This window comes from Microtus oregoni, unplaced genomic scaffold, assembly GCF_018167655.1.
Source record: "Microtus oregoni isolate MIOR12 unplaced genomic scaffold, Mior012 000005F_ref0000423, whole genome shotgun sequence".
Taxonomy (NCBI): domain Eukaryota; kingdom Metazoa; phylum Chordata; class Mammalia; order Rodentia; family Cricetidae; genus Microtus; species Microtus oregoni.
Window position 1 is genome coordinate 19,022,650 of NW_024543064.1, and position 23,472 is coordinate 19,046,121.

The following is a 23,472-nucleotide window of genomic DNA, read 5'->3' on the forward strand; positions in this document are numbered from 1 at the left end:
CATTAACAGTTCCTCTGAGTGGCCAGTCCTGACCGCTTGTCTGGACGCACTTTCTCCATTTCTCTCTTCTCGCATCCTGATTTCTTCAATATTTATTGAAACCTGAAATTGCCAGTCTTTTTTGTCTTCCCCATTTGAACGTCAGTTCCATGAGTAGGGACTGTGTCTTTCTGTTCACTGCTGTGTCCCCAAGGCCTAAACAAAAACCAGTAGCAGGCACACAGCAGGTACTTGAGAAACAGTGCGTAAGTCCTGTGATGGCCTCGCACTTCAGTTGCGTTCAATCTGAGGTTGAACCTGTCTGCTGGGTTCTGATAATTCTGTATTTCCTCTGGGTGATGGTGGTGGCACAGGCCTTTAATTACAGCACCCGGGGCGGGGGGCAGAGGCAGGCGAATCTCTGTGCGTTTGAGGACAGCCTGGTCGACAAGAGCTAGTTCCAGGACAAGTACAGGGAAACTCTGTCTCAAAAAACCAAAGCAGGGGGACTATATTTGCCAGTTCTGATATTTCAGCTGTCTTGTCTTATATATGTCTTTGAAAATTCCAGGTGCAGTTGCTCAAAAGTCATATTGATGATTCTATTATCTAGACCCGTCCATGACATGCTCGTCTTTGCTGCTTCTGTCATTTTGTGTTTGAGTTGTTGTCATGTCCCCATTCCCTGTGAAGGCTGAGCTGCTGGTTCCTGTTTCACCGTCGTGCTGGCTAATCTTTTGTCAGTTTAAAACAAGCTAGAATCTCGAGGCCAGTCTGGTCTACAAGAGCTAGTTCCAGGACAGGCTCCAAAACCACAGAGAAACCCTGTCTCGAAAAACCAAAAAAAAAAAAAAAAACAAGCTAGAATCACCTGCAAGGGGGGAACTTCAGCTGAGAAAATGCCTCCAAAAGTTCTGGCTGTGAGCTGAGCAGTAGCTCATGCCTATAATCCCAGCACTCTGGAGGCAGAGGCAGGCAGATCTCTGTGGATTCAAGGACAGTCTGGTTTACAGAGTGAGTTCCAGAACAGTCAGGGCTGTTACACAGAGAAACCCTGTCTCGAAAAACAAACAAACAAAACAATACAACAACAGCAAAAAAAAATCCAGCTGTAAAACATTTTCTTAATGAGTAATTGAGAGGGGAAGGCCCAGGCCATGATGGGTGTTTCTGTCCCTGGGCTGGTGGTCCTGGGTTCTATAAGGAAACAGACTGACCAAGTCATGTAGAGCAGGCCAGTAAGCAGCACTCCTCATGGCCTCTGCATCAGCTCCTGCCTCCACGTTCCTGCCTGCCTTGACTTCCTGTCCCGACTTCCTTCAGTGATGGACTACAATGTGGAAGTGTGAAAATCAAATCAACCCTTTTCTCCCCAGCTTGTTTTTTGGTCATGGTGCAATAGAAGCCCTGACTAAGATAATTACAAACCTTTATCCTGCTACCCAGAGACCAAGTGGGGAACTTGTCTGCTTGTTTGGGTCTCTTTTTTCTTTCCTTTTTCTGTTTTTCTTTTCTTTTTCTTTTATTTTCCTTTTCCTTTTTTTGATAGGGGGCTAGTAGGGCTTTTGTTTGTTTGTTTTTGTTGGTTTATTTGTCTGTCTGTTTGTTTGTTTGTTTTTGAGGCAGGGTTTCTCTGTGTAGCCCTGGGTGGCTGTCCTGGAACTCACTCTGTAGACCAGGCTGGCCTCAAACTTGGAGATCTGCCTGCCTCTGCCTTCCGAGTTCTGGGACTGACAGCGAAGGCCACCACTGCCTAGGTCTGTTCATTTCCTTAGGTATTTCCACTGGAAGAGACAAATATTTTCAGGAGCTCAAACACAGCCTCTCCGCTCTCAGCCATACATTTTTTGTGCACCCCAACTCCTCAGTATAGAACCAGGGGTTGCCCATAGTAGCCTGACCAATTGGTGCCAAGGCTTGGCAATGGGGTGAAAGTGGACACCTTAGCCTCACTCACCCTTTCAGAGGTCCCTGACACCTGTTAGCCCCATGTCCTACCCTCTGCTAGGTTGGAGAGGTGTCCTAGACCAGAGCACAAAAGAAGGTACAATCTTTTGTTGTCTGTTGATTTGTTTTGTTTTGAGACAAGGTCTTAGGCAGCTCAGTGTGGTCTCAAATTCACTACGTAGCTGAGGATGACCTTGAACCTCTAATTCTCCAGAGTGCTGAGATTACAGGGGTGCACCACCACACCTGGTTTTAGGTGCTGCAGGGCATGCAAATCAAGTCCTAAGGCCTTCGAGGGAAGTATCTACTGAGCTGCCCCCCAGTTCGGAAGACTCAGCTCTTGAAGGTGAAGGGACACCTCCATCTTGAAGGGAGTTTCGCAGAGGAAGTGGAAACTTTCTCTGGGGAGGAGCTTTGTGTGTGAATACTAGGGAAAGGCAGAGGAAATGCCTGCTCTCATTTCCTGAGGCTGAGGCAGCGAGGGCCAAGCCAGGCAGCTGTGGGTGAGGCTAGCTAGGAAGTGGTATACACAGGGCAGTAGAGCAATGTTACCGAATGAGGGAAGAAGGCTGGGGGTGGGAGGCTTGGTCGTTATACTGAGGAATTTGGCCTCCAGCCCTACCTAAGAAGAGGCACTGGGCACGTGAACAACTCTCCTGCTCTGTCAGGCTTAGGAGTCCACCTAGAGAAGGAGCACAGCCATTGGGAGGTCAAGCCTGTAGTTCTAGCATTGTCTTTGCCTTACCTCAGTTTTCCCATCTGTCAAATGGGGTTTCCTTAGAGCTCTCTCAGCTTGGCAACCAGGCTTCTGTCTATTCAAATACTGTCAAGACAGAACAAAGCTGCTCAGAGGCCAAGAGAGGCAAATGCTTGAAACCCTACTTCCCTTCTTGGTTATGGACAGACAGCAGACATCTCTGCATGTCTAAGCCCTCATGACCCTTACAGACGTTCCCAGAGCCCTCATGTTCCGTCCCACAGTACACCGCACTACACCCGCACCAGCGGAAGCTTCGTCTTATACCTCACATCTCAGGATCCGAAAAGGAAACTTAGGGGCTTTGCGAGATAATATTTCTGGGAGCGGTCAGTAGTAGAACACATGCTTAGTGTGCAGTCATGGGTTCAATACTCAGCGCTGAGAAAAATAACTAGATAAAAATAAAGTTTTATTAAGAAAAACCACAAAAAAAAAATAACTAAATACAAATAAGTCAGTTGGTGGTGGCACGAACCTTTAATCCCAGCACTCCAGAGGCAGAGGTAAGCAGATCTCAGTGAGTTCAAGGCCAGGGTGGTCTACAGAGTGAGTTCCAGGGCAGCTGGGGCTGTTACACAGAGAAACCCTGTTTTGAAAAGCCAAAAGAAAAAAAATAAGTTTAAGGGGTTAGTGAGAGGACAGGATGGGTAAAGGTGCCTAGTGACAAGGCTGACGACCTGAGTTCAAGCCTCAGGACCCACACTGTAGAAGGAACAAACCAGTTTCTGCAAGCTGTCCTCCGACCTCCACACATGCGCAGTAGCACGTTAGCGCCCACACTGATACTTTTAAAAAAGGCTACATCCAGGCTGGAGAGATGGCTCAGTGCTTAAGCGTGCTTGCTGCTCTTTCAGAGGTCCTGAGGACCCCATTTCTGGGGTCACAACCATCTGTAGCTCCCGTTCTAGAGGATCCGACACCCTCTGCTGGACAACACGGGCACACACGCACACTTTTTTTTCTTTTTAAAGGAATAAAAGAAATTTAAGTTATCCCATGCATTCCCAGCAGGGAGAATCTACTGCGTGGTCAACTCGAGGGCTCAGCCCTGCTAGCATCTTCTCAAAATCGGGGAGAAATTGTCCAGTCGGTTGTCAGTTTTCAGCGGGGCGCTCTTGGGTTCCGGCATGGGACTCCGATTTCCTGCTGCTGGGGACCTGCTGCTGGCCTGGCTCCCAGGTACCCGGAGAGTCACCTCTCCTGGTACAGCAGCTGAGAACCTCAGGGACTGAGGGTGAAAAAGCAAAGGAGGTGACCAATGGGAGGGGGGGAATGTCACCCCCCACCTCCACTTAAGCTTGAGTCTCACTTCTTTATCCCTCTTAGCTTTATCACAGATCAAGGTCCCTAAGGTCCACTCAGGTTTTACCTAGGTTTGTGACAAAGGCCCTGACCCAAACTAGGAAAGACCAGGGGAATCCCCTTTATGATCTGGGCTGCTGAGCCAAGGAAGTGGGTTAGGGATTCAAGATTTAATCAGAGACTGGCGACTACTTGCCGCTTGTGCTAGGTCCTGGGGTTTGATCCTCAGCACCACATTAAGGGGAAAACGAAACAGCAGCAAACAAGACTCCATCAGAACACTCGAGAACGGCCCTGGAAGTTTCACTCATGGCAAAGGCGTGGGACAGACCTGGATTCAAGTTCAAATAACTGTTGAACTTGACAAGTCTTTTTTTTTTAATCAGCCAAATGGGGATAATTATTGCCCAGTATCATTGGGACCAGAGTTTGGGTTTTTTTGTTGTTTTTTGTTGTTGTTGTTGTTTTTGGGTTGGTGTGTGTGTGTGTGTGTGTGTGTGTGTGTAAGTTAGGGCACTCTCCAAACAGTTTTTGGGGACTTTTCCATAGCGCTGCCGCAGCAGAAAGCCACAGCTGCCGTCTCCTAGTTCCCGGGTTCTGGACTGAGTTCACCTGCTCGTCCTCCCAATTGTGCCCTCTCAGAGCACACTGAGTGACTCTGCTCCTTTCTTCACTCGAATCCTAAAAGTCTTAAGAGACTCCAGGAAGGGGCCAGAGAGACGACTCAACAGTAAAGAGCACTTGGTGCTCTTGCAAAGGACCTGAGTCCAATCCCCAGCACCTACAGCCAGCTGGAACTCCAGTTCTAGGGCCTTCACAGCAACCAGGCTGTACACGGTGCACATACGCACACGTAGTTGAAACCCTTGTGCAGGTGCGTGCACACACACATACACACTTTTCCTTCTTTTTCTTTTTTGTTTTTTAGTTTTTCTAGACAGGGTTTCTTTGTATGTAGCCCTGGCTATCCCGGAACTAGTTCTGTAGACCAGGCTGGCCTTGAACTCACAGAGCTGGCCTCTGCTGCGGAGTGCTGGGATTAAAGCTGAGTGCTGGAATTAAAAGCATGCACCATCACTGCCAGGCACACACACACACACATTTTTTAAATTTATTTTTTCAACTATTTATTCAAAATTAATTCACTTGAAATGAAGCACCTGAGGCCCAGAGGGCCCTTGACCGCCCTTTCTGAATCTGAGTAGTCCTGCACTTTCATAAAACCAATGGCAGCATCCACCCCACTCTCTTAGTTCTCTTGTCCTGTCTGATTGTTTGCATGTCTTTGTTTTCAGAGTCCCAGGTAGCCCAGGCTAGCCTCAAGCTCACTGTATCTCTGGGGTAGCCTTTGATCCCCCTTCTCCTGCTTCTACTTCCCAGGTTCTCACTTTTTAAACACTTTTACCATTTATATAATAGTTGCTAGTGTTGGGTATTATTAATATACAGGGGGTTTTGTTGATTTGAGACTGTAGTTCAGGTTGTCTTGGAACTCACTATGTAGACCAGGCTACCCTCTACGTTGTGCTGGAATTAAAGGTGTGCTTCACCATTCCTGGCTAGTGGTCTTTAAAACAAACAGTGATGGCACACGACTTTGATCCTAGTACTCAGGAAGCAGAGGCAGGCTTGTTATCTTTCTTTTCTTTCTTAATGATTTATTTTTATTTTATGTACATTGATGTTTTGTCTGCATGTATGTCTGCGTGAGGGTGTCAGATCCCCTGGAACTGGAGTTACAGATGGTTGTGAGCTGCCGTGTAGGTGCTGAGAGTTGAACCCAGGTCCTCTAGAAGAGCAGCCAGGGCTCTTAACTGCTGAGTCATTTCTCCAGTCCCTTGTTGAAGCTTTTTTTTTTTTTTTTTTTTTTTTTGGTTTTTCGAGACAGGGTTTCTCTGTGGTTTTGGAGCCTGTCCTGTAACTAGCTCTTGTAGACCAGGCTGGTCTCGAACTCACGGAGATCCGCCTGCCTCTGCCTCCCAAGTGCTGGGATTAAAGGCGTGCGCCACCACCGCCCGCCCTTGTTGAAGCTTTTTAAAAATAAGTTATTAGCCAGCAGGGTGATGCAGGCCTGCAGTTCCAGCACCCAGGAGGCTGAATTCAAACCCCCAAAATAAGGATTATCGCCGGGGTGGTAGTGGCCAATGCCTTTAATTCCAGCACTCAGGTCATCTCTGTGAGTTCAAGGCCAGCCTGATCTGCAGAGGGAGTTCTAGGAGAGTCAGAAAAAAAAGGAAAGAAAAGGAGAGGAATGGAGAGGGGAGGAGGGGAGGGGAGGGGAGGGGAGGGAAGAGGGGAGGGGAGGGGAGGGAAGAGGGGAGGGGAGGGGAGGGGAGAGGAGGATTAACACTGCATTTGATCCTCCAGCAGCAATTATTATTATTATTTGAGTTGTTGTTGTTGTTAAAAGACTCAGTGATTCAGCCTCAGGCCGAGGTCCGAGCTGTCAGATAATGAAAGCAATATTCCCTGACCAGGACACAATGGTTCCAAGCCCAGGGAACACCCTGTAGTTGGCCTCTTGGTGCCCCTCATCTCCTGCCTGTGCTTTTGAGAACTCAGAATTCATGTACCAGATCTTGGAACTTCGAGGCTAATTTCCTCCACCCCCAGGTTTGAAAGAAGGTAGCTCCCTTCCCCGCCCCCAAGCCCTCCTTCTTCCCTCCCCTTACCCCTCCCTATTTCCTCTGCCTCCTGGTTCAAAAGCAGCCAAACTCAAAGGGGCCTGCAGCTAGCCCTGAGCTCAATTCTCACAGCTGCTACCAGAGCCCGGAAGGTCCAGGATGAACGGCCTCCTCTTCCTCGCCACCATCAGTCTGCTGGTTGCGGTTCAGGTAAGGACAGTCCTGAGGGCCCTTACCTCCATCACCGGATCCCCACTGATGGAGTGGGCTGGGGTCAGGGAAGGAATGTAAGTTCCTGGGGGAGCCAGCCTTCTACCACAGTGACTGAGATAGATGGTTACCAACAGGAAACCTGGGATACAGGAGGGCCTGTGTGCCTGGGCCTCCACTCCTCTTAGGGCCCTCAGGGAAGCCCATGGTGCCACGTGAGGAAACCTCACAGGCTGTCAGGTACATGGAGGCACTCAGAGGGTTTTGTGCAATTCTGGATCATGAGGTATGGAAGAGGATACTCTGCCGAGGAGAGCCGCAAGCAACAGTCCTTTTTTTTTTTTTTTTTCTTCGAGACAGGGTTTCTCTGTAGCTTTGGAGCCTGTCCTGGAACTAGCTCTGTAGACCAGGCTGGTCTCGAACTCACAGAGATCCGCCTGCCTCTGCCTCCCGAGTGCTGGGATTAAAGGCGTGCGCCACCATCGCCCAGCGCAACAGTCCTTTTGGTAGGGGTGAGGAGATGTCTAACAGACCTGCCATAGGCGGTCGGGAGTTGTCACCCGCCCCTGCTTTAGGGAAGCCTGGGTGTGTGGGAATGCAGAGGCAGAAGTCTCCCAATCAGTCTCTAAATCAACCCTGGGAGGCGAGGCAGCCTTCGTGGCACCCATGTGCCCGGAGGGACCTGATTAACACAGGAACGAAGCCATCAAGTTCTTGATCAAGAACATCTCGACCAAGCATCTCGGGCAGTTTCACTGTCACCAAGGCTAGTTTGATTCCCATCAGGAGCGGCTTCAGTGGCCGCTCAATCGAGCATCCAGGACAACCTGTCACATCTGCTTATCTCCACCCCACGCTCTGCCAGGGACCTTTTCATTCAGCCCTGTCTAATGTCATACTCCCAGCCATGGTGGATTCTTCCTGACAAGAGACAAAATTCCAAAGTGGAGTACCACAGACCCAGAAGTGCCCCCGTGTTTCTGGGAGGGGAAACCATTCCTCAGGCTCAGAAGGGCAATGGGGGGGGGGGGGCTTCTGCTTCCCTCTGTGCTGGAAGATCTGGTGGCCTGAAAAGTGACAGGAAATGTCTGTGCGGTGGGAGAATGACAGGGACAGAGATGGCTTTATCACCGCCTGTGACGGGACAAGAAACCAAACAAACCTCCAACAGGGCCTATGGCAGAAGATGCAGAGGCCTAGCGTTGGGGAAGGGCACAAAGGGGACGGGTTCCTAACATGAGATTCAAATCCTCCTGAGCACGGCAATTCTCTTGCAGATACAAATGGGAGTCTTGGGAGATAATAACACCAATGTGAATCCTAACGTGGCCGCTCCTCCTCGTCCTGCTCCTGTGACTACCAAGGAGGGAGCCCCAAAAACTTCTGTGGCCAAAAAAAACCCTCAGAAACCCCCAAAGGGTGGGGCCTCCTCACTCATCGATGTGGGTTCCCGCAGTTTCTTCTTCTTCGCCAACACCTTAATGTGCCTCCTCTACCTCGGCTGAGGTGATGATGTTGCTTCTACAGCCCTGTGCTCCTCAAACTGCCGCCACCATCAGTAGCAAGAGACACCCCAACCCAGTCTTTGGAAAGTGTTAACACCAGAGAGCCCAGGAAGTGAAAACTGACAGCCAATGGCCAAAATGGGGAGGTGCTGGTGGAAGGGGGCAAGTGACACGCAGCCGGGGCTCAATAAAGTTCTACTTCTGCTTAGCGGGGGCTCCCATGTGCTCACTGGTTACTACCGACCCCAGGAGGCACAGTGTGCAGCAACACTGGCTTTCTGTGGCCATGTGCAGGGAAGGTGGCAGCAAGGCACTCCCCCCCAGGTTCCCTAACTTAGAGTCACCTTGCAGAGACAAGGACAGGAAACTGTCACCCTCTCTGCCACTGTTAGTTGTATTTGCTTCACTTGGGCCTGGTACTTGGGAGTGACAGATCCAGTTCTATCCCCCGCCCCACACAACACCTCTCAGGCTGTCTCCCACCCCCATGACCCAGGTGTCTTCATAATGACAGATGTGGGGACATCAGAGACCACTTGGCTCTGTTTCTCTCAAACCCCCAGCTGGAGCGCTGTAGACCCAGAAGCACCCCCGTGTCTGGGAGGGCTCACGGAAGGGCGTCTCATGAGTCGTCTATCACGGGGCAGGTGTTGCCACGCACGCCCACAGCCAGGGAAGGCAGGAAGGACAATCAGGCTCCTCTAAATGCTCCTCCTGGGCTTGGGGCTGCAAAGTGACAGGGAGCCCAGACCGGTCCCCAAGACCCTTGCCTTTGTGTCTTCGCAGGAATCTATGCCCAGAGGACTGGAAAGTGACTACAGCTCTGGGCCTCTGACAACCTGACCTGTCCCCTAGCTAGGGACCCAGCCCCCTCTGACAGCCTGACCTGTCCCCTAGCTAGGGACCCAGCCCCTTCTGACAGCCTGACCTGTCCCCTAGCTAGGGACCCAGCCCCCTCTGACAGGCTGACCTGTCCCCTAGCTAGGGACCCAGCCCCTTCTGACAGCCTGACCTGTCCCCTAGCTAGGGACCCAGCCCCCTCTGACAGCCTGACCTGTCCCCTAGCTAGGGACCCAGCCCCCTCTGACAGCCTGACCTGTCCCCTAGCTAGGGACCCAGCCCCCTCTGACAGCCTGACCTGTCCCCTAGCTAGGGACCCAGCCCCTTCTGGTTTTTGGACCAAAGTCAAGCCTTCAGGCTTTGAGACTGGAGCTGGAAGAAGCAGGGAGGAGCCCAGGACAAGGCTTCTTGGGTGAAGACCCCCTCATCTCTCTTGCCATGCCCACTGTGGGCTCACACCCTGAACCCTGAAGCTCTCACCCATGGACACATCTGTATTCCTAGAATACTTTCCTCTGTTTCCTCTATTTGGCCTGGCTAACTCCTTCCCTCCCCGTGTGTGTGTCAACTAGGGGTGCTTTTTCAAGTGTCACAGACTTCCACTTCCATTCCGTAGCACCCATCAGAAACCTGCACTGGAAAGCAACACAGAGAAATCCTGTCGAGAAAGAAAGAAAGAAAGAAAGAAAGAAAGAAAGAAAGAAAGAAAGCTGCACTGGGATGGGATAGAGGGCTTTGGTTGTGCCCCGCCCCCACAGTCAGGGAGGCAGAATTGGCTGGCACACTAGTTACTCTGGTTCTGGAGCTCCCTCTGGTGGTAAGGGAAGGCTGTACAAAGAGAGAAGCCAACCTGGAGGGGGCCAGAAGGGTAACGGGGACCATCTCCCTCCCAAACCAAGGTGCAAAGACATGCCAACACCCGGCAGCGTGATAGAAAACAGCTGATGTTACAGCAAAGGATCTATAAAAAAAACATTTCATCCCAGCAAAAACTTCCGGCAGGAAACGGGGTGAAACTGGTTCAAAGTACATAGACAGTCCAGATCTGGGAAGGCCTGTCTTTGGTTGGTTCCCACAGCACCACGTGGTCCCGGTCATAACCTCGGCCGCCTGAGGGGGAGATTCAGAGGTGGTCAGGGTGCTGGAGACAGCACTGTCTCCAGTCCCCTTGGGTGCCCCCCCCCCCCCCCCCAGTCTATGTTACCCTTCACGTCGAGGATCTGGCCTTCAAACATCTGGCTGCAGATGTGACCCAATTCACTGATGCTCCAAGTTTGGCGTGGTAGGCGGCTCTCGGCCCAAAGTACTACTTTGGAGCCTGGGCTTGGAGGTCCAATCACCTGTAGGCTCATGGTGGGGGCCACCTGAGGCCCCAGAAGATCATTAGACATTGCACTCCCCACAGGAAATCTCCCAAGCTCAAGCTTCAGACACTGGATTTTTGTTGCTTGTTTTGTCTTTGAGACAGTGTCTCACTATGTAGCCTTGGCTGGCCTGGAGCTTACAGATATCCAACTGCTTCTGCCTCCTGAGTGTGGGATTGAAGGTGTGTGCCACCATACCCAGCTCATAAACTGGTTTCGAATGCTGGCTATTACAACTGTAGCCCCAGGCAAGTCTCTTTATCCTTTTTAGATTCATTTATTTATTTTATGAGGGTTTTTCCTGATGGTAAATCTGTGTACCACATACATGCCTGGTGCCCACAGAGGTCAGGAGAGGGCATCAGATCCTCTGGAAATGGAGCTAGGGATGGCTATGAGGCATCATTTTTGTGCTGGGACCTGAACCCAGGTCCTCTGCAAAAACAAGTGCTTTTAGCCATTGTGTCATTTCTTCAGCCCCAAATACTGGTTTTCGGAAGGTTTAACATGAGAAAAAGAAAAAAGGCCACATTCTCTACTTCCTCCAGGCATCTTGGATCTAACCTGGCAGGGACTTCCTATAGTAGTGTGGCAAACCCGGAGCTCAGCAGAGCCGGCTCCGGAGTCTTTACCTGGTTCTTCAGCAGTCCCTCTTCATAGTACCAGACGCAGCTGCCCCCAGCTCGGGGCTCAGAGACCACCACACGGCCTGCTTTCATGTCCTCCACGCGATCAGGCACTGCCAGGAACCCCCCTAGCGCCGCATTCCAGAGGCGGAAGTAGGCTCGGCGCTGCGGACAAGGAAAGGCTGAGAGTCTGCAGCCCGGGGTGACCACCACCCTCAACCCTGGGCCCTCTAGAAGACCCACATCCCCAAACTCTCCCTGCCTCCAAACTTTTCCTGACCCTGCTTCTAAATCACACCTTCTTTATATACCCATCCTGAGGGCACATGCATAGCACACGTGCCCAGTTCTGTGACCATAGATACCTACACATGTGTCTAGGGTTCCTGGCCGATACACCCACAGTCCACAAGGTGGCACAGTTTACAGAAAGCACAAACAATTCCACAGGTCCATGCAGTCATCACATTCCCACATCATAATTGACACAAAGATCCCCCCAGTCTGTTCAGTACGAAGAACCTATGCTTGCTACAGGTACAGCTAATCGTAATAATACAAATGCACGCATGCACACACACATACACACATGTGAGCATTCGCGCGCACACACAAGAGAAATGCATGCATGCATACATGCTGAAGCTAAAGAGAAATGCATGCATGCATACATGCTAAAGTTAAAGAGAAATGCAGTGATACCAGAGAGATCAGAATGGGCTTGGCCAGCAGTGGCAGGGCCTTCGTTAGAGGGGACAGTCATGGAAACAACGAGGAAAGCTCTAGGTGTCATCTGTGGAGTGCTTCCCACTAGCGTGTCACCCAAGGGTTCTGCAGTCATGGGCCCTCAACCAAGTCAGGACTGTTCCCGTTCCCTCAGTTTATAGATGAGGAAATGGCCGAGCATGGTGGCGCACGCCTGTAATCCCAGCACTCGGGAGGCGGAGACCCGCGGGCTCTGTGAGTTTGGGGCTAGCCTGGCCTACATAGAGAGTTGCGGGCCAGCAAGAATTATATAGACATAATGAGGCCCTGCCTTAATATTTAGGTGCACACACACACACACACACACACACACACGGAAACCAAGATCCCTGAGGGGCAGCGCTTGCCCAAGATTGCAAACAAACTCCTTGCCCACTTCCCTGGGCCTTTATTTCCCCCACTGCCATGAGAGTCTATGAACAGAGAGACTACACACATGCCCTTGTACATGGATGTATATATTCATTCACAAGGCTACTGGGCAGAGGTGTGAGCAGGCACACATACACATGCCCATGTCCATACGCATAAAAACATACAAGTCACCTCCAGAGTACTTAGATGCATGACTTCAAATGATGTAGGCACAAACATACTCTTAGATGGGCACATGTATCTGTGTGTGTACACACATACACGCAGGTTAGTGCCCTAGAACTGTATGTATGCAGAAATGAAGCCAACTTCTAGACAAGCAGGTACAGACATGCACCTCACGTGCAAGCTTCATGCTTCCCAAAGCCACGTGTGCCGACTGCTGGTATGTGGAGCGTGAGGTGATTCTCAGCTTTGGGAGAATAAGTCTATTGTATACACTGTAGAGTCTTTTAGGACAAACACAAAGTTGATTCAGGGGAGACTACTGGGATGACGATACAGGAAGAAGCTAAGGACAAACTGTGGCAGAAGGACACAAACATCAAGCTTTGAAACACACCCTGAGGTGCTCACGCTGACTGCTACCTACCTGTTTGATGGGGTAGAGGGAGCCCACCCTCTGGGTGCCGCTGTAGGTCAGCCAGTTGGTGATCTCGCAGCTACTTACTAGCCACTGTCGTCCCCGGAAGTCACTGTGCTCACACACCACCCAGCTGCACCAGGCAGATGTCAGAGACACAGAGGGATGCACACAGACAGACAGACAGACAGAGAGGACAAGGCACAGGTGTTAGAAGAACCTCAGCGTCCTCTTCCCTCACACAGGATGAGGGCCCTCTGGGAGAGAAGGCTAATGGGCAGATTTGGGGTTTTCAGGACCCAGCATTCATCCAAGCCCTGAGACCCTCAGTCCACACTGCTCCCTCCTTCCTGGCCTGGAGTGGGGTCCCCAGCCCACCACTCACCCAGTCCAGCTAGGAGCCCCGCCCCCACACTCACACGCCACCCTTGACGCGCACAGACAGCACGTGGTTGTTGAAGCCCTGGGCCTGTAGGCTTCGCACCTCCCCGGTCAACTCGATCTCCTTGCCCTCGAAGCACTCCAGGCCGAAGAGGGACAGGGAAGGCTCTGAAAAGTGCTGGGGCCGAAGAAAGAGAAGAGGTCGTGACCCGAGCCCAACGCAGCTGTCTTACAGTCTCAACGCTTGTGCCCAGGCCTGCAGGCCTCTGAGTTTCTGAGGACATTTACAATCAGCAAGGTCCCCAGAGTTTCAGTCCCAGCCTGTGACAGACTGGCACCAGCTCAGCTCAAAACCCTCTCTGAAACATTTCTTGCATGGATTATCTTAGTTGTGTTCTTGAACAGGGACCTACTAAATTGTTCAGACTAGACCCGAACTCACTGTGCAGCACAGGCCTTGGCTTCCTGAGTGCTGGGACTGCAGGTGTGTGCCGCTGTGCCTGACTCAGACAGCTGGCACTGCTAAGAACTAACGGCCAGGCTGGAAACCTGGGGGCTCATTCGGCATCATCTCCGGTTGACGTCATCCCAATGATGAGAACTAATAATCACATCTATGCATAACCGCCCACCTTTATCTGTGACTCACTGCAGGCCAGGTCCTCGGTAGAGCACTTTGTCCAATCTCATCCTAGCTCCTTACCGCCCCTAAGGGACAGATGCTATCATAACCCCTGTTTAGCAGAGATGGCCCTGAGGCTGAAGAAGGTAAGACAGATGCCTTGAGGCCCCAGATCTGCGCTCCTGCCCAGGTCTAAGTTAACTGTCCCCAGAGCCCAGTGTACTGGTGGGAAGGGGCTCAAGCTGTAGAGCCAGGCAGCCTGTGGGAACAGCTGCTGTCTGTCCTAGCTGTGCAACCCGGAGCAAATCAGAGTGCCTCTGGGACTTAATTTCCACATCGAGTAATGACAACGAGCCTCACAAAGCTTTGGAAAGGGCCACCCAGCGGATGTCAGCACCACCCAGTCAGGCTCCTGGTCTCCACAGACACTGCCACCATCATAGTGTAGACATGGCTTCTGTCAGGCTCCTCCCAGGAACAGCAGTCACCTCTATTATGGGTCACCGAGGCAGCCTCCCCCTACCTTGCCCCTCCCACCTCTCCTCTGCAGAGCCATCTTCCCAGATGACCCTGATAGCCCTCTCTGAACAGGGAAACACCTGGGCAAAAGCTGGCCCTGCCTCTAACTGTGAGTGTCAGTCTCTCCCACCCCAGCACTGCCTCTGATCTGGATCCACACTCCACACTGCCACCGTTATAGGTCCGGGGTCTAATTAAGTTTGGTGCCTCTGGACTATTTCAGCAAACGATCAATAAACGCCTGGTCAGCTGAGCTGCTTTAGAAGCCTCAGAATTAAGGAGGAGTCTGGAAGGTGGAACGTGAGACAGGGCTCTGCCTCTCTGGCTACTCGGGACAGAATGGGGAACTCACCAAGGGAACCTTCCGGAGAGAGCCCAGGACCGTGGAGGCCAGGCAGCCCATAGCTGTGAGAGTGGGGAACTCTCCCTCTGACACAATGTGCTGGTCGGCCTCAAAGTTCTTCTCCTCAAACAGGACCCAGCTGGAAGAGAACAGATACAGGAAGGTGACACTAGAGCCCAGGAACCCTGAGAGTCCACAGTGCGTGCGGACTTGATGGTGTTCCTCTAATCCAGGAGGGGTCCAGGGTGGACAGGCACTGCAGCAGCAGGGACTGAAGTAGGGGGAAAAGGAAGAAAGAAAGAGAATAAAGCAACAGGAGCCGGGCATAGAGGCGCACTAAGGAAAGCAGAGGCAGGTCGGTCTCTGCGTGTGAAGCCAGTCTGGGCTACATAGCGAGTTCTGAGCCAGCCAGGCTACGTGGGGAAGCCTTGTCTCAACAGAAACAGTCGGGCCGTGGTGGTGCACGCCTTTAATCCCAGCACTCAGGAGGCGCAGAGGCAGGTGGGTCTCTGTGAGTTTGAGGCCAGCCTGGTCTACAGAGTGAGTTCCAGGACAGTCAGGGCTGTTACACAGAGAAACCATCTTGAAAAACCAACCAACCAACCAAACAAACAAACAAACAAAAAAGCCAAAAACCTACTAAGTTCCTAGCCAACTGTGGTGTTTGTGTGTGTTCTCTAAAGTGAGGCCAGGCTGTAAGACACCTCTTATCTCCAGGTCTTCAGGTAGACAAATTCATTTAGTATATAAGCCTTGAGTGGTGAAGCCGAGGTTTGTCCTCTGACCTCGGGGCCTTGGCCATCAGGCCCAAACCAGTTGGCAAGCCTCCTTTCCCAAGCCTTCTTCCTCCTGCTTTCTTCTGCATACTGAACTGTATCTCATCAGGTAAAACTATTCAAGTTATTTGCATTAATTAATTACTTTATTTACTGGGACAGGGTCTCACTATGTAGCTCTGGCTGTCCTATACCTCACTTTGTCGATCAGGCTAGCCTCGAACTCAGTGACTCTGCCTCCTCAAGCGCTGGGATTAAAGGTATGCATTACCATGCCTGCTTATGAGCATGAATTTATAATCTTTTTTTTTAAATATTTATTTATTTTGTATACAATATTCTGTCTGTGTGTATGACTGCAGGCTAGAAGAGGGCACCAGACCCCGTTACAGATGGTTGTGAGCCACCATGTGGTTGCTGGGAATTGAACTCAGGACCTTTGGAAGAGCAGGCAATGTTCTTAACCTCTGAGCCATCTCTCCAGCTCCCCATGAATTTATAATCTTAAAAAGACTCTAGAAAAAAACCAACAACAATGTAGAATTAGGATTTGGGTATGTAGCTCACTGGTAGGATGCAGGCCTAATGTATATGAGGCCCTGGGATCAAACTTTACCCTTGCAAACAAACACATGAAGAGTTCCTAAAAATTAAAATATTAATCTAACTATATACCAGGTTTGTAATATAATCACAGACAAAAATGATTATTTCAGGGGCCAAAGAGATGGCTCAGAGGTTGAAAGCACTGGCTGCTCTTGCAGAGGGTCTGGGTTTGGTTGTCAGCACCCACAGGGTGGCTCACAACTGCCTGTAACACCAGTTCCAGGGCATCTGACGCCCTTTTCTCGTCCCACAGACACTGCATGCACAGGGTACACATACATTAACATACAGGCAGGCAAAATATTCAAACACATACAATAAAAATAGGTGTTCTTTTTCGGAGATGAAGACCTAACCTGGGGCCTTGCACTTCCTATGCAAGTGTTCTACCACTGGCTAAATCCCCAAACCCCAAAATAAATCTTTTTTAATAAGATTATTTTACACTTCTTTCAGATTTTCTTTTTCCCACGGGTTCCAGGGTGGCCTCAAACTCACAACACAGGCAAAGGTGCTCCTGAGCTCGTGCTTCCACTCTCCAAGTGCTGGGGTTAATGTCGTGTGACCACGCCCAGCTCTGTCTGCTGGTTTTTGATTTTGAGCCCAGGCTGGCTTCACAGGCATGACCCTGCTACCTCAGCTCAGCCTCTAAGTGCCGGGGACTAAAGGGACACCCTACTATATGGGCCTCAAATTTCTTTAAAAGGTAGCTTTTTGACAAAAAGGGTTCCTTGTGGTTATTTTTGTCCTCAGTTCTTCTTACACCTACACAGTTTGGAACAGTCAAAAACCTACCTTTGAAAGAAATCTGAAGCCCATATAGTAGAACCGCAAGGAACCCCCATAGCGCTCAGGGGCTCCACTCTGGAGCAATAAGAACATTCTAATTTTGAAGCACTTAGCATGCAGATTATAATGCATTACTGGAGGTGTGGCCTTGTTGGAGAAGGTGTGTCACTGGGGAGTGGGCTTTGAGGTTTCAAAAGCTCAAACTAGGCCTAGTGGATCACGGTCTCTTCCTGCTGCCTGCAGATCCAGATGCAGAACTCTGGGCTACCTCTCCAGCACCATGTCTGCCTGTGAGCTGCCATGCTTCCTGCCATGATGATACTAAACCTCTGAACTGTTTCCTTTATAAGATTTGCTTCGGTCATAGTGTCTCTTCACAGCAATAGAAACCCTAACTATGACAGCCACCATGTATATGCCTGGTGACCTCAGAGGTCAGAAGAGGGCATTGGGTTCCCTAGAAATGGAGTCACAGACGTGCTAAGAACAGAACCCAGGTTCTCTACAATAGCAACCAGTGCTCTTAACCACTTGAGCCATCTTCCCCAGCCTCCATTTTTATCATTTTTAATTATGTGTGTATGTGTGTGGAAAGGAGGCAGGGGAATGAGCATGTTAGTGTAGGTGCCTGAGGAGGCCAGAGGCCTCCAGTCTCCTGGAACTAGAGTTAGAGATGGTTGTGAGCCACCAGACAAGGGTACTAGGAATCAAACTTGGGTCCTCTGCAAATACGGCAAGTGCTCTTAACCAACGAGCCATCTCTCCAGCCCTGAAAGTTTCTGAAATTTTGGAAAGGAGTCAGAATGTCTTCAAGTGTTTGAGTGTGTGTGTGTGTGTGTGTGTGTGTGTGTGTCCCACTGTACTCAGGTGAAGGTCAGAGGACTTTCAGAGTTCGATTCTTTCCTTCCACTCTGGGATGGATCCTGGGGTTGAATTTAGGCAATCACACTTGCACGGCCATGCGTTGACTCACTGACCTATCTCTCCAGCCTCAGATTTCTTTAAGTACAGTTATAAACGGAACACATTTCTGCTGTTAAGACAGGGTCTCATGCAGCTCAGGCTGTCCTTGAACCCCCGATGTAACTGAACTAAGGTTAGCTTTAAACTGACCTTCCTGCCTCTACCTCCCAAATGTTGAGATTATAAGCATGCACCCTTTGTTCAGTTGGGATTCTCTCCAGAGTTATATTTCGTATTAAAATGTTATTATATTTGTTTTAAAGTTGAATGACTCAGGACATAACAGTTAATCTGAAGGAAAAAAATCATCTGAAAGGTGTTATCCTTTGACCCCCACCCCTTACTCACCCACCCCCTACCCCATCCCCATCCCCGGCCTCTCCCAGCACTCCACGCTCCACCCCCTCCTCCTGCTCACCTGCCACCATGGACCCGGCATGACTGGGGATGGAAAGAAGCAGGCAGAGAGGCCTGGTCATCCTCAAAGGAAATGTGGTCGCCCAGGAAGTTGGGGCCTGAGAAAAGCTGAATCTGGAGACAGAGAGGTGAAGAGGTAAGAGTGAAGGGGTAAGGGGTGGGGCAGGAGGAAGGGCCAAGGGAAGAGATCTTTGCCGTCTTGTGAAGATCCCACCAGATCCCGCGCAGCTGACTCCTTACCTTCGAGACGAAATGAAGATCGCTCTCTCCAACCTGCAGGGAGAGATCAATGCTGTGACTGAAGGATGAGGCCAACCTCAAGCCTTGGCCCCTGAGCTTCAAAACCCTTGCGGCGGTCCAGCTGTCCAGCAGCTACAAGCTCCGCCTCTTCCAGAAGCCCCGCCACCAAGAGCTCAGGCCCTCCTCGCCCCGCTCCCTCCGGGTGACACAGCTTGTCCCTCCCACCACCTAGGTCAGTCCAGCAGGTCTAAGCCCACCCATCTCCACCCTCAATGCCCCTCCTACCCTCCTTTTCTCCCCCCAACCCCCACCCCGGCCACGCCCGTCCTCTGTCCAGCCTTGCGAAGCCGTCTGGGCTTGCCAGTCTGGCCCCGCCCACCATTTTGGCCCCGCCTCCGAGGCGACGCCTACCGCTCAGGCACACACCTGCACCACGGGTTGAAGGGAGCCAAGGGCGCTGTTACCGGAGCCCCAGTCGTCGCAGTTGCGGTACACACCCTTCTCCAGGATGTACTGTTCGCCGGAGAAGCCCACCTGCTCGTAGGCCACCCACCTGCAGGAAGGGCGTGGCTTGGATCGGCGAGGGCGGGGTCGGCACTGCACCTGGACCCGCCCTGCGCCTGGGGCGGGGATTACTTACACGCCGCTGAGCACGTGGATGGCTTGCGTGCTGGGTCGGTGCTGAGCTAGCTCCACGTCTGGCAAAGCGGAACTCACCTCCACGTAGTGCCCCTGGAAGTCCGTGTCCTCAAACAGCACCACAGCCGGGTCTCCAAAGTCCTGGGCCCCCATAGACAGTCAGGTTTCTCCCGTACACTGATGCTAACCCGTGAGAGTGCCCAGACCCCAAGGAAGCAGCCCACCCTGGGGATTAGGTGGGAGGTGCCGGTGTGTTCTGGTGAAGAGCCGCCAGAGGGAGAGAGACTAGCTCTAGGGTAGGTGAGGGGCACCATGCCAGGAAGAACAGGCAGAGGGGTGCATATTCTTCCCTTAGATTGTGCTGGGGAAGTTGGGGTGTTGCCAGACAGAAAGATAGCCAATTGCTCCTGCTCACCGTCCGGATGACCCGCAGGGAAGTCAGGAACTCATCATAGCCTCCCCAATGTGACCAGTCAGCATATTCGCCCTCTTCCAGCAGGTACTGGTGGCCCCGGAAGCCCTCCTTCTCGTAGCCTACCCAGCTGGGGGAAAGGGGAAAAATGAGCCAAGACACCCATGAATAAGATAATACATGCTACACCAGACAGCCTAAGTCACTCTCCACCCTCAAGGGGAAAGCCTGTAGGGACAGGGCAGATAGGAGAAATCTCTTAAGTCCTCACCAGCCCCCAAGGATCCGCAGGGACCCCACAGAGGTCAGCTGGGGGCTCCGGCTATCCTCTGGCTGCCGAAGGTTGTAGATGTCTCTGCTCACTTCCCAGCTCTGCCCCTGAAAATCTGGGGCCTCATATACCACAGCCTGGAAGAAAGGATGTCAGGGTGACAGATGTCATCTGGACCAGACCCAGAGAGACTGGCTTTCTAGGAATGGCTCTACACAACACCAGCCTGAAGTCCCCCACCCTCCCTTGGAGCACTGTAGCCTGTCTGCTCTGACCTCTGACCTGATTCACACACCAAAGCCAGTGCCCAGAGAGTCCATCAGGCCTGCCCTTCTAGGCCGAGCTTCTGCCCCCCACAGGGTCCTTATCTCCTGTCCAGGCTTCAGTGACCATCCCTCAGATACACCAAATACCCTTTGACCCTGAGTGTTCCCTTACCTTGGGCTCCCCTGGCTTCTCCACACTCGGGCAGCCCTGCAAAGGAGACATGGCTGAAATGCTAGTCCAGAGGTATGTACAGACAGATGAGGCTGGAGACTTAGGGTTTTCTCAATCCTAAGACTCCTAAAAATTGCACGCCCGTATCTTCCCGCATCCCACACCTTGGGCTAATCCCCCTTCTCCTCTAGTCCAGGTCCCAATAGGAGCTCTGGGGCACCAAGTCTCTAGGGAATCATCTCCTGCCCGCAGAATTGGGGCCACCCCACCGGGGAGTATAGACAGAGTGGCTTGTGGGTGTCCCCCACTCCTTACCAGTTTCATGGGCTTTAGTGAACCTACACTGGGGCCTGATGTACCCCAGGCCTCCAAGGTAGGGTACTCTCCAGGCTCTAGGATATAGGGAGTGTCTTCAAAGAATGGTTTGGGGTATAACAGCCACCTGGGGGAGGGGGACAGAAGAGAAGCCACTGAACTTGGGACACAGACATGGAATGGTAGGGTAGGTTTAGAGGGGAGGAAGAGCTTTTGAGGGGGGCTTGCACAGCTATGTTAGAGAAGACATCCCAATCCTTTCTCCATTCTAGAACAGCCTGCCCTTAGTACCCTTTCCTGTGCCCACCCTCTCCAATTACACGAGGAAGTTAGAGTTACACACGTACCTGCTTCAAACCCCTACTCTAATCAGCCTCCCAGGAAAGCCTAGCTACCCACAGGCCTGCAATCTTCTTCCCTTGGTGCCTCCCGTCTCCCCGTCACTGTTTACACTGTACACACTGGCCAGGCTGGATTTCTGTAGTCTGATCCAGGGGATGGGACCCAGGATCTCATGCTTGCTCAAAGTGTACACTCTACCACTGAATAACTCCTAGTCCCAGGCCAAGCTTGGGGTTTTGTTTGTTTGTTTGTTTTTCAAGGTGGCCTTGAAATTCCCGCAATCCTCCTGCCTCCACTTTCCAAGTGCTGGGATTACACACACACACACACAGACACACACACACACGCACACACACACACACGCGTTGGAGATGTAGTCCTTTTCAGACTCCCTTTTCACATGACCTTCCCTCTTCCAGACTCCTCCTCCAGTTATACAGAGGACAGATACTTAAGCTTTGTGACACCAGGGTTACAGAGCATACAGAGACCATACCACTCTGAATGTGCCAGACCACGTCAACAGAACATACAAATTCCTGTCCTCTTGTGGTTTAGCTTCTCAGCTAGCTCATCCCAACTGAGGCACCACTTCCTCCAGGAAGGCTTCTTTGACTACACTCGCCTCCACTTCTTCAGCTGGTTGACTTTAGCATGTCCCTGCAACCCTGTGCCCCCCCTTCATTCCAGAACACTCTAGGTGCTATTGTTGGCTGTTTACATGCCTGTCCCCACCAGAAGAGTAACGGTTTTTGTTTTGTTTTTCTGTTTTTTCTGTTCGAGACAGTCTCACGGTCTGTAGACCAGGCTGGCCTAAAACTCATAGAGATCCACCTGTCTCTGCCTCCCAAGTGCTGGGATTAAAGGCGTGTGCCTCTGAATGCAGGCCTCAGACTGAATGCCTTTGAGAAGTGAACTGTCTATCCTGTCTGTTCTGTGTCCCCAGCTCTTGGTACAGTGAATGTCCAGGGATCCAGAATAGCCAGACTCACAGTCCTGCAGAGACAGTGGCAGATGCCACCTGTAGGGGTCTCTCTAGACCTTGAGAGTCTTTCAAGTCCCCTGTCAGCATCACTTGGTTGCCCTTGAGGCCCTCCTCAGAGAACAGGCTGATCCCCGGGGTGCGGTAGTCCTGTGGAGGGAGAAGGGGAGATGTTCAAGTGCAAACTTCAGGCTTCTCTGACCCACCTGTGTCCCAGGGCCTCCAGTCTGGCGGGACTCCTGGGGGCTCTACGAAAGCCCAGCTGGTCGTGTTCTTAGAACCCAGAGGGAGTGTCCTCCACAAGGCCAGCCAGCCTCTAACCCCGGACCAAAGTTCTCACTGGTAACTTGTGGACTTCTGGAACCCAAGACCAAAGTCCCCAGAACCTGCAGAGTGTCAAGGCTGTCCCCTCTCTAGGTGGCTGACTTCCCACTTGCTGGAGGGAGCAAGATGGACAGGCACTTCCTGATTCTGCTTTGATGTACAGTTCTGACCTCTGTCCAGACTGGCTTTTTGTTACTGTTCACGTGGGTGCTGTGTCTAGAATCCACGCCCTTGCAAGGGCTAGGCAAGGTCTCCGCCACACCTCATGCTTGCTCTAGGGTGGCTTTTTTTCTTTTTCTCAAGGTTTCATATAGTCCAGGCTAGCTTCGAATTCACAATGTAGCCAATGTTGATCTTAAACTTTTTATTTTTAAATTAAATTTATTTGTTTGGGTTTTTTTTGGGGGGGAGGGTGAGTGAACACAAGCATACCACAACATGTGTTTGTAGGTCAAAGGACAACTTGTTGGAATTGGTTCTCTCCTTTACCAGGTGGGTCCAGGAGATCAAACTCAGATTGTCAGTTCCAGTGACAAAGTCACTGAGTCATCTCAGGAGCCCCAACCTTCAGCTTCTTATTCCCCTGCCTGGAGCTCCTGGACGCCGGGGTTACAGGTGTGTGGCACTATGTCTGGTTTTACGTGGTGGTGGGGAATCCAAACCAGGATTCGCGTAGCTTGGCAAGCACTCTACCAAATGAGCCTGCTCGCCCACTCCATAGAAAGCCTGGTCTTGGCTGTCTCACGCCGCGTGGCGGCAGGTTTCTATGCACTGTCTTTCTCCCTCCCTGGGATCGCTTTTCCTTGCTCACTCATTCGTCAGATGATAAATCATCTGGATTGTGCTAAGGCCTTATTCTACCTAAATAGGATCATTTAGTCCTTCAGGAGAAGTTCTCCACATAGAAACATACAGGAAGGTGAAGCTCAGCAAAGCTAAGCAGACTTGCCCAGGATCACAAAGCCTGTAAGCAATGGAGCCGAGAGCAGAGAAGGGTCATTTTGGCTTAGTGTCGCAACCCAGCACCTCCCACATGCCTGGCACACAGTAGGTGCCGACTCAGGGCTGAATGATTCAGATGGTCCCAGCACTGTGTAACCTCAGAGCTCTTGTTTCCCTCCCGTGTCTCATGCCCTCCTACACAGGGATGAATTCACTGTGAGTGTCTCAGCACGAACTGCCCACCAACATGTTTGTATCCGTAGAGACTTTG

The 23,472-nt window shown here is 51.4% G+C and overlaps 2 protein-coding genes across 3 annotated transcripts in view; one reads left to right on the plus strand and one right to left on the minus strand.

Annotated features, from left to right (window-relative positions):
* The first annotated feature begins 6,702 nt into the window (after positions 1 to 6,702).
* LOC121448192 (CAMPATH-1 antigen-like) lies at positions 6,703 to 8,535 on the plus strand. Its single transcript, XM_041652001.1, has 2 exons — positions 6,703 to 6,822; positions 8,100 to 8,535. Exons 1-2 carry the CDS (start codon positions 6,772 to 6,774, stop codon positions 8,325 to 8,327), a joined length of 279 nt encoding a protein of 92 aa, XP_041507935.1. The 5' UTR covers positions 6,703 to 6,771; the 3' UTR covers positions 8,328 to 8,535.
* A 136-nt stretch (positions 8,536 to 8,671) lies between these two features.
* Crybg2 (crystallin beta-gamma domain containing 2) overlaps positions 8,672 to 23,472 on the minus strand; it is a 31,084-nt gene continuing 16,283 nt past the window's right edge. For both annotated transcript variants that reach the window (XM_041651998.1, XM_041651999.1), the window contains 15 exons: positions 21,946 to 22,085; positions 20,612 to 20,738; positions 20,297 to 20,332; positions 19,859 to 19,995; positions 19,591 to 19,717; positions 19,177 to 19,316; positions 18,963 to 19,089; positions 18,537 to 18,569; positions 18,298 to 18,410; positions 14,755 to 14,884; positions 13,300 to 13,439; positions 12,890 to 13,013; positions 11,164 to 11,322; positions 10,372 to 10,531; positions 8,672 to 10,277 (listed from right to left, as the gene is read on the minus strand). In XM_041651998.1, coding sequence (XP_041507932.1) covers positions 10,189 to 10,277; positions 10,372 to 10,531; positions 11,164 to 11,322; positions 12,890 to 13,013; positions 13,300 to 13,439; positions 14,755 to 14,884; positions 18,298 to 18,410; positions 18,537 to 18,569; positions 18,963 to 19,089; positions 19,177 to 19,316; positions 19,591 to 19,717; positions 19,859 to 19,995; positions 20,297 to 20,332; positions 20,612 to 20,738; positions 21,946 to 22,085 — 1,782 coding nt within the window. In that variant the 3' untranslated portion in view covers positions 8,672 to 10,188. The remainder of the gene's footprint in view (positions 10,278 to 10,371; positions 10,532 to 11,163; positions 11,323 to 12,889; positions 13,014 to 13,299; positions 13,440 to 14,754; positions 14,885 to 18,297; positions 18,411 to 18,536; positions 18,570 to 18,962; positions 19,090 to 19,176; positions 19,317 to 19,590; positions 19,718 to 19,858; positions 19,996 to 20,296; positions 20,333 to 20,611; positions 20,739 to 21,945; positions 22,086 to 23,472) is intronic.